The sequence below is a fragment of the Dipodomys ordii genome, unplaced genomic scaffold (assembly GCF_000151885.1).
Source record: "Dipodomys ordii isolate 6190 unplaced genomic scaffold, Dord_2.0 Scaffold90, whole genome shotgun sequence".
NCBI lineage: Eukaryota > Metazoa > Chordata > Mammalia > Rodentia > Heteromyidae > Dipodomys > Dipodomys ordii.
The window spans coordinates 2,906,835-2,917,251 of NW_012267306.1; the positions used below are offsets into that span (position 1 = coordinate 2,906,835).

Below are 10,417 nucleotides of genomic sequence, written 5' to 3' on the forward strand. Positions count from 1 at the left end.
TTGTTGCTTTGTATGTCCCTCCCCCATGGTATAACCCCTGCTTTCACTGTATTTGATGTTGGTATAATTTGTGGAGGGGAAGGGAAAAAAGAAATTATTTAAATGGGGATACAGGTGGATCCATTGCTATAATGAGATATACAAGAGAGTATGTCAAAAAACGAACTTTACAGTTTTGCAGGGGGGGGGGACAGAGAAGATGGGAGGGGATGGGAAGGGGAAACAAAGGAGGCAACAATGCTTGATAAAAAAAATGTACTCATTACCTTGCTCATGTAATTGTAACCACTCTATATGGTATTTTCACAATTAAAAAAAATCCTAAATTTGTATTCAATTTCCTAAGTACCATGTTAATCTACTGTGTATGCTACCTCTAAACTCTTGTATTAACTCCACTCCCATGTCACCAACAAGACATTTTCCTATGGCTGTCTCATGGATTCAAAATCAACCTCTTCAAAAACTTAAGTGATTATAATATTTTGAATTCTAACAAGGTCTAGGCAAGGTCCAACTTCTTAGGCAAATTTTTTATCTGTCCTTTCTGGGCCTTTCTAGCCATACAACAGACAAGGGTCTCATATCTAAAAGATACCTGGAACTCAAAAAATTAAATCCCCAACAACAAATCCTCAAAGAAACAACTGCCCAATAAATAAGTGGGCTAAAGACTTAAAGAGAAACTTCTCTGAAGAGGAATGAAGGATGGTATAGTATAAATTCTATAAACAATATAAATTCTATAAAACAAAAAGGGAAATTCTTCAAAGGGATAATCCGAACACTTAAGTTGAGAAGCATTGAAGTGTTGAAAACAGTTCTTCATGCACTGACAAGCTATCTCTGGCTCTCTATTGATATTTCTCTTAAATATCATCTATGATCAACAGTTTACATAGCTTTGACCTTTTCTCTCAGGATCAATTTTATTCCAGCCTCCTAACAAATCCATAATTTCTAATTTTTAATACTTTCACGGACTCATTTATCATCAGCCTCCAGTTTCTTCTTTTATCTAATACAGATCACCATCTAATATCACAGTTCTCTTCCTGATCAACCCAGCTCAAAAGCATTCAGAGGCCTACTAACCACCAAAAGAGTTCCCACCTATGCAGCCCTTCATTCTACAGTATAACTGCAGCCCAAATTCATCTCAAAGCTTACAATAAAGTATTATGAGCATTCAAGCTCAGCCCTCAGTGTGCCAAAGTTCATTGTATGCTTTATTCCCTGTGCTGCCTTGAATCTTCTTTCCAGTGACCAGGTACTTTGATATCACAGTCACATACTATGAACAAGGATATCATCAACAACTTCAATTTTTATCTACTTGCTTGCTTCTGTCCTTGAACCTACCCATTACAGTAAATTCTATAACATTGTTATAAATTTTATCCTTTTTTAAGGTTTACTTATTATCTTTAAGTAGTTGCACAAAGGAGTTACCATTTAAAAATGCAGTTTATGACTGCAATATATCTTAATCTTAAACCTGGAGCAGCAACAACAACAAGGTTAAGATGGTTAATTCTAGAATATAAGCCACAGACTAGGGTGTATGCCTGCTAGTCAGTTTCATTGGTTTTTTATTTCATTTTTGAAGTAAAAGTTTTCTCACATTCAAGGTCTACCCGCAACAAACTGAGTAACACTGACAATTTTTCCTTCCTCTAGAACTCAATAAGAATCTAACATCCCATCTCAGCCAGTGAGCCTTTTTATATATAACAAATATTGTTCTACTTTTCTTTTCTTCTACTATTGTAAAAGAAATCCATGGGCTGGGAAGGTGGCTCAGTGGTAGAGTGCTTGCCTTGCATGTGAGGCCCTGGGTTCGATTCCTCAGCACCACATAAGCAAAAAGAAAAAAGCCGGAAGTGGCGCTGTGGCTCAAGAGGGACAGCGCCAAGGCCCAGAGTTCAGGCCCCACGACCGGACCCCCCCCCCAAAAAAAAAAAACAAAAAAAAAAGAAATCCTTACACAACAGCATGTGGAGAAAAACAGAAGTGCTAAGCACACGAGAAAGGAAGACCTACCTCCTCGGAAAAATCTGAGGTTACTGAACAGAATGTTTCAACTACCGGTGTGCAATCTGCTAAGAAAAGGTTGAATGAAGTAAGAGAGAGAGAGAGATCTATTTTATTTGGTAAAAATAAAGTAACTGACAAGCTCGATGATCGGTTTAGTTAAATAGGAATAAGCTGAGATAAACTAAAATACAATGAAGAACAAATGATGCAAAAGTCTTCAAAATTAAGCAGAATGTGACATGATTATAAGAGGTACTGGATTCTTGGTTTGCTTTTTTAGCTAGGGCCTTTGGCTTACTAGGCAGTCACTGGACCATTTGAGCCAGGCCCCCAGCACATTTTGTCTTTGGTTACTTTTCAGGTAAACTTTTTCTCGTTTCTGCCTGGAGAGAGACTCAGACTACATTCCTCCTTCTTAAAGCCTCCCTTGTAACTTACTGATTGAAATAAATCTCTGTAACTTTTTGCCCATTGCTCCAACCTTGATCTTCCCAATGTCTGCTGAGGGTTTTCTGACCCCTCAGCCTAAAGAGTCCAATAAGAGAAAGAACAATGGACATTAAAACCAGCCCATACAGAGATGTATAATGCACCATTATAAGCCTCATACAAACACAAACAAGAGTGCCTACCTTCCCTGATTGCTGTGAAAGGTGTACCTTCTTCTTCTTGCAGCCTGATCACCTTCAGGGCTACTAATTTCCCATTTACCCTGTGGGAAATGAAAGAAAAGATGAGAAGTGAATCTGTGAAAATGTGTGCCTAATCACCTTCCTTATGATTTATATTTTATGCAATTTTTGCACTGAAAATTTCAGTGACTCAATTACACCACCACAGCAAGATTAATTCCAGAAAGATTGGGAATGCTATAGCATCATCAAAAATATTCACATTTTAAATATTCACACTTGCATTGGCCAAGATTTAACTCCAGTTTTCTGTGAGTCACTCTGTCCCTTCCAGAATCAAAGTAATATTTAACAAAATTACACACACTTGATGATTATTCTCAGATCAATTTAAAATGAAGCAGTCAAAATAATACTTTTCCTTTGTTTCGCCAAACGCCTTCTGGGTTGATTTTGCTGATCTGTCTATCTTCAGTTTTGGATAAGGTCAATCAGTTCTCAAGGACAGAAACGACACTCAGTTTTCCTCTCCTTTCTCCCTCTCAGTAACACACTCCCCATTTTTCCTTTAAAACAAAAGTCTCCTGGGATTATACTTGATCTGGTTGTTTTTGTATGATAGCAGATGATGACCAAAAAGTTATGAATATACTATTACAAGATGACACAAGACCCAGCTATCCAAAGCAGATGGTTCTTCCAGACACATTCTAAATGTGTGTAAGCTCAAATGAAAAGTAAGATGAAACTATGGAGATAACTATTTATCCAGTCATTCCTGTTAGTAGTCAAATTTATGACTATCTAAATCAGTTTTGTTTGATCGATATTCTACGTTTGCTAGGCTGAGAGGTATACTTTACTTGGTTCATTTGTTAAAATGTGAATATTACAAGAAAGAATTTGGTGAGATGTAAATTTCCATTCCACATAATTCTTCTGGAACCCAGCTCTCATCCTTAGATGTCAGCACTTACCATTATTCTTTATTTATTTTCACATCTATAGAGTTCCATATATATCACAAAAATAAATGCACACACATCCATATTCATGTAAAGAGCATATATAAACAAATGATAGTATGTAATACAAAGTAATACTATATGTTGTTTTTGTCCTTTAACAATGTGGTAATTTATGAATTATAAATTCACAGAAAACTGCCTCTAGTTTTTAAAGGGCCAGAGGATATTCCTTTGTATAATAGAGCATAATAAATTTAATTCCAGTCCTCTACTACTGGGCATTTAGCTTGTTCCCAATTTTTTGCTACCTTAATGGTGAAATGTATATTCTTATATATGAAATTTTACTCATAAGCATGTCTGTATGATAAATTCCTTAAAAAAGAATTGGAAGTTCAAAAGGAACGCATATTTAATTTCTTAACTTTGATGAATATTAGAAATATATGGTAGATAAAGGAGAAATTTAGCCTTTCTTATAGTAACACAAAACTTCTTATTCCTTCCCTCTATCAACTATACAATAATACAATGATGTTTCATTTTGCCGGATTGATAGGTTAAAAATGGTTTCTTCTTGCAATTTATAATGCTACCAAAAATATTGAGAATCATCATAAAGGAGAGTTCATGTGGCCCAGACAATCCAGTACCTGAGTTTGAAATTAACATTTTCAATTTGTTTAACTATATCTACTTTGTCTGTTTTTGCTCAAAATGCAAAAACAGACACAAACGGCCAAGGCATTCAGCAAAGCCGCCATCGTCGTGGCACTTCCTTCTGAACTGACTGACTTCTGGTACTTTACTATAGGTTTTGGTAATGCCAAGGCATTCAGCAAAGCCCGCCATCGTAGTGGCACTTCCTTCTGAACTGACTGACTTCTGTACTTTACTATAGGTTTTGGTAATGCCATAGGACACCCAGTTACAAGGCTCCACAACTTGGCTTGTCCTCCAGATTACAAGTTGTGCTGATTTTTTTCCTTGGCTTTCAGCTGGGAGGATAGATGTACCTGCTGTTTTTCTGCTCCACAATCTCTACTCCTCATACATAACCTTGATTCCTCTAATCCTATTTGTGCTCCAGGTACCCAGGTGCAGGCATAAAGAAATGATTATGCATGTGGGTTCAGCTGGAGACTGTACTTTGTCCTTCAGGACTGAGGGAGCCTTTGGCAGGACTTGAGGCTGCAAGGCAGTCAGTGCTGACATCTGTACAGATTTTTCTCAGCCCAGTTGAGCTCATCACTGGCTCCCTGAGGAGGCAGTAACTGATTCCAGGAATGACTTGGAATTTTCCCTTCATTTACAGATATTTTCCCCTCACCCATAAAACACATACATACACAACCTTCTTCCCATAAAACCTCCGCATTTCTCTTGAGAAGTATTGACTTGCATGTACAGGAACTGAATTATTAAATAAAGGGTCCTCATGCTTTTGAAAATTATTTTTATTCATTTATTTTTTAATTTTTTATTGTGAAAATATTGTACAGAGGGGTTACAATTACATGGGCAAGATAATGAGTATATTTCATATCAAGCATTGTAGCCTCCTCCTTTGTTTCCCCTTCCCATCCTCCCCAACGCCCCTCCACCCAATCCTCCTCACCCCCCCCCACCAAAGTTGTAAAGCTTTTGAAATTATATACTTAAAATCCGCAAAGCAATGACTAGTCAGTATACATTGAAAGCAGGCAAGCCTTTAACTGAGTATCTAAATGTAATTAAAGTTGGAACTCCTGTGAGTAGTCATGAAGACCGACTTGTATAATTCTGTAGTGAGGAAAAAGAATTGAACATACTTTCTGTCACTGTTTAAAAGAGAAAGACCCACATTATGGAATTCTAATTCTGAAATCAGCATAAATTAAATTTCCAAGTGTTCCTTTTTTATAGGCTATGAGAAATGCAATGGTTGACTTTGAGATTTTATGTAGCGTATTATCTGAAATTAAAATTTCTTTAAAATTTATAGGACACTACAGCTTCTGGAGTTAAGAGATCTATTAACTGATAAGTGCTCAATAGTTGGAACTTTCCTAGTACAGGGTGTGTGTTACTGAATGAATAGAGATACTGTTAAAATACACCGCATTTGCCCATACATATGCATAATAAAATATAAGGCATACAATTATTTCCAAAAATTCCAGAAATATTAAACATTCTATAAAACTTTCAACATCATCTTTCATGCTTTATTTAACTGTTCCTTTACTTTCTTTTTTGAGGTAGAATATGAAGTCCCTGTTGTTGATGCATGTAAATAATACAGACAAGTTTTCATTCTCCAGAAGTTTTAAAATTTTAGAATGCTTTGTTAATTAACCTTTTCACACCCAATACATGTTTGAAAACACTGTCGTTTAGTAATTTGATGACAGACTACTAATCAGCATCTCACTCTTCTCCAATTATTTCATTGGTTTTTCCATTAAAAATCACATTGATCATCAAATTGCTCTTTAACCTGAGTCGCTATGACTTTCTCCTGTCTTAATTAGTTTTTCCTCTACTATCTGGACACTTACCAATGGCTGAGTCCCTCATTTTTAAGGCCAAATAAACATGTTAAGTCATTAGCTCTGTCTTTGGTAAAGGGATACTTTCAAAAAAATATTAAGAAATTTTGAATGTTCTAGAATTATGTGTATCTGTCTGTCTTAAACTTTAGGATGGCTTGAATTACTTGAAATTCTAAGTTACTAAGTGATGCAAAACATGTCCTTTTAAAGATATCAAAAGAAGCTATTGTTCTTTGATAAACAAGAATATAGTATCTTTCAATTATCTTGTAGATTTAAGTACTTTATGAAGGCTCAAAACATATAATTTAAGCATTGATGTAAAATCATTTAAAGATAAAATTCAAGTCAAATCAATAAATTCAAGTCCTTTACAGGAAAACACTGAAGGTTCCTCTTGAATACATCTTATTAATTATATCAAAAGCTAATAAATAGAAGGCAATCAAGGTTTGATTTCTAGTGGAAACACTAATTCAGGTAAATAATGTAGCTAGAAAAATGTTTCAAAAATTGTTGATATTACCATAAAATGCTCTAAGCTACACAGAGACCCATTTTATTTAGTGATCTTCTATAATGTTATTAGGTTATACACCTGCCATTGCCAGCAACGTGGTTTCACTGTAAGACACAATCCAGGATCATCACGTGGGTGGAGATTCTGATTACAGCACAAAGCAAAGCTGCAAACTTAGCCTAGACAGCTCCATGCCCAGAGAACTGGGACATAGGATGGCAAAGCTGTGCTGAAGTAGATCAGGCATTCAAACTGGTTCAAATTCAACCTCTGCCAACTTCAGAAATCTGCCTTCAATTTTTGGTACCCTTTATATCATAGATTAAAAATTATTAAGTGAGAATGAAAGTGTGAAAGCTTTGAATAAAGAGAATAGCTTGTTATTTTATTTATCTATTCATTCATTTGCTCATTCAAAGATTTACAAACTCTATAAAGTAAACCCCTTGCTTCACTCAGGGTATATTTTGTAATTTGAAAAGATGATGGTCAAAGAGAATTTCCTTACAGATAAAAAAATTCTCATAGGAAAGCCTACAGGTTTTCTATTCCATTACTTACCTCAAATTAATAGGATAACAAAATACAATAAAACAAAATTACAAAAATTATCTAGGTCATCTCTAAAAAGATGTCCATGTGCTAACACCTAGAAGAAATTATAACTGGAGGATATAAATGAAATTAAAGCAATATACCTAAAAAGAAATTTAATAAACCCTGGGAAATTTAATATATTCTGCCTCTCTCATCCATTTTTATTTTGTCTCAAGAGAAAGTACTAAGGAAAATATTACCAAGTGCAGGCAGATACACCTAGCCTTTTCTTTCATACAGTTAGGACTCAATAGTGAACAAATGAGCCAAACCCTTACGATGTAAAGGAGATTCTAGAATCCCTGCTGTTCTTAGTTATTCAGCCTCTTCCAAATCACCACAAGCAACAACACACAACTACCAGCCTGTGACACTTTTAGGTAGTCATAAACATTTACCCATGTTTAATAAACAAATAAGATATTCATGATACGAGGTATTCTCTCATCCACTGGTTTAACAACCTGATCAGAAAATAAGGCTATTTATTATCATTTTTATCTCTTATTCACTATTTTGCTTTCTAACTGCTCAGCAATCAACTGAACAATAATCAGTACTAAATATGTATTGTAGGAGGTAGAACAAGGATGTACACAGGAAAGGTCAAAATCGCTTCCTTCCATGGATGAAATTCATAGAATTCTTCTTTTATGACTGAGGATAACTCAAGATTCCCATTGTCTCTCTAAATGTCTATAGGTTCTCAGTATAATTGATAGTGTCAAAATAGTCTCAAGTTTAAGTTTCCTTAAAATTCCATGATACAATCATCTCAGATCTTGAAATGGAACTCATCGGAGAAACACAGGGCTATCAAATATTCTCAGACATCTGATAATTTAATTCACTTCTACTTTTGTTCTGCACATTTATGACTGAAGCTGTCATTGACAGCAAGGATGCAAGCAGAACAGAAAGTAAGTGAATGTCACACCTTTCTATGCCAAAAACATCTTACATATGGATGGTAAGCCTGAGCTCATTCTTGAGTTCTTCCCCATTCCCACAGAGCTGAGTGGTCAACATCTGGTTTGAGGTTCAGCTATTTAGTTTTGAGAGACTTTTTATCATCTATTTTGATAGATGAACTCTCAAGAGTAGTAGTGGAGTTGATTGTACATTCCTCAGAACTTACAAAATAAAATACCTCCTTTTGATGCAAGAAACTATTCTGCAGTGAACAAGAAGTAATCTGCATGTATCTCCCACAGGAGGGAAGATCACATCAAAAGCCTGGCATGATGGTGCACACTTGCAATCCCAATACTCTAGAGACTGAAACAGAAGGATTGTGAATTTGAGTCCAGCCTAGGCTACATAGTAAGAGAGGAGAGGAGAGCATGGGAGGTACCAACAGATGTAAAGACAGGTGGCTACACAACACTGCTAAAATGACAAGAGAAGGGCCATGAGAATTTGATGAGAAAAGCTGGTTTCACTAGAAATAAGTAAAATATAATTCCTTAAGAAGAGTTTTAACATTGATTCCCAGACTTAGTGAGATCTGAATCTTACTGTGTTAGTCCACTAAGTTTGTCTCCATAAACATGCTTCTATTTTAAGCACATGGACCTGATGTGCTGAAAATGAAGGAAAAAGAGATGGAGTAAAGGCAAAGAAACATCAAACATAAAAACTCCAGCTGATGCTCAGAAATTTTGTTTTTTCCAAGTCCCACTTTCAAGTGTACTTATCTGGAGAAACACATTACTGAGGGCTTTGAAAATCCCAGATTTTTACATTTCTAACAAACCAAATTTTCTCTCTCTGAGGTCAAGATGCCACTTCAAACAGATTTTTATCTCCAGCAATCTTATTTTTGGTCCCCACAGAAAATGTTTCCAAAAAACAGAAAAGAAATAGATATACTTGATGTTTCCCTAATCTTGAATTACATAATACTGTGGCTAAACTTAACATAAATATCCAACACTATATCTAAAAGTTCAAGTCAAATTCATTCATGATTTTCTTTGTAAAAATCAAAAACAAAAAAGACTAGTTCAAACAACACAATCAGTGTGAGTCACAATCATTGCATGATTAGGATTAAAGGAAAGAGGATAAAATCAGATACTCAACCTAACAACATTTCAAGCTTCCTGGTCCAAAGACACGCTTAAAGCATGGTGTTCTATTTTTCTTAACAGTCATAAATGTTTCTTATTCTTTAGCAAAGGAATGCATATCGGGCCTGCTAATAACTGCTCTGGAAAAAAAAAAAAGCATGTCGAAACAAGTTATCACAATGTAACAAAAAGCATATCACCCATCCACTACAAGGCTTTGAGACATCCCCATACACTCATTCTTGCATAGCATTAACCACAGAGATCTTGTATTTCCCATTCAAAAATAGACATGCAAAATTAAATGAAGTTTGGAACAGCAGGAGAAAACAATTAAAGCAGCTCTAGAGACTCATCAAGGCAGGACTATTCAGAGTTCAGACTACACTCTACCCATTCTAACAAAAAACAAAACAAGCACATACTCTTTGAGTTTGGTGTTGTAACTAGGATAGTAAGCTACAATTTTCTGTTTCTGTTTTGACTACAAATATACATTAGGAACTAATTAACAGAAAAAAATTCTCAATAGCCTCATGAAAAGACCAGGAAACTAGAGGAGTTGATCCAATAAGAAAATGACTACTTTGATAATCATTGAAAATGTGAATAAATATACTTTAAAATTCAAAATAATATCAAGCAATTTATTTAGATATGTCTTTTATAGTAAGAAGTATTATAGAATAGTGCTATAGTGCTATACAGCATCATCAGATACCTAAATCTAAATGACTATTCTCCTAAAAATAAATTTACAAAGGCAAGTAGAGTGTCAATTAAAAAAATTATTCCATTAAATATACAGCTGAAAAAAATCACATGTTAAAGAGCAGGGCTTATTCTAATTAATATATTACTAAGGAATAAAGAATGGCCTTTTCAAAAAAATTACTGACATTTGCCGGGCACCGGTAGCTCATGCTTGTAATCCTAGCTACTCAGGAGGCTGAGATCTAAGAATCGCGGTTCAAAGCCAGCCCGGGCAGGAGAGACCGTGAGACTCCTATCTCCAATAAACCACCAGAAAACCGGAAGTGGCGCTGTGGCTCAAGTG

General features: G+C 35.3%; 1 protein-coding gene across 2 annotated transcripts in view; it reads right to left on the bottom strand.

Annotated features, from left to right (window-relative positions):
• Positions 1 to 10,417, bottom strand: part of Cdk14 (cyclin-dependent kinase 14) — a 413,243-nt gene that overhangs the window by 371,646 nt on the left and 31,180 nt on the right. For both annotated transcript variants that reach the window (XM_013026092.1, XM_013026093.1), the window contains one exon: positions 2,670 to 2,749. In XM_013026092.1, the coding sequence (XP_012881546.1) occupies positions 2,670 to 2,749 (80 nt within the window). The remainder of the gene's footprint in view (positions 1 to 2,669; positions 2,750 to 10,417) is intronic.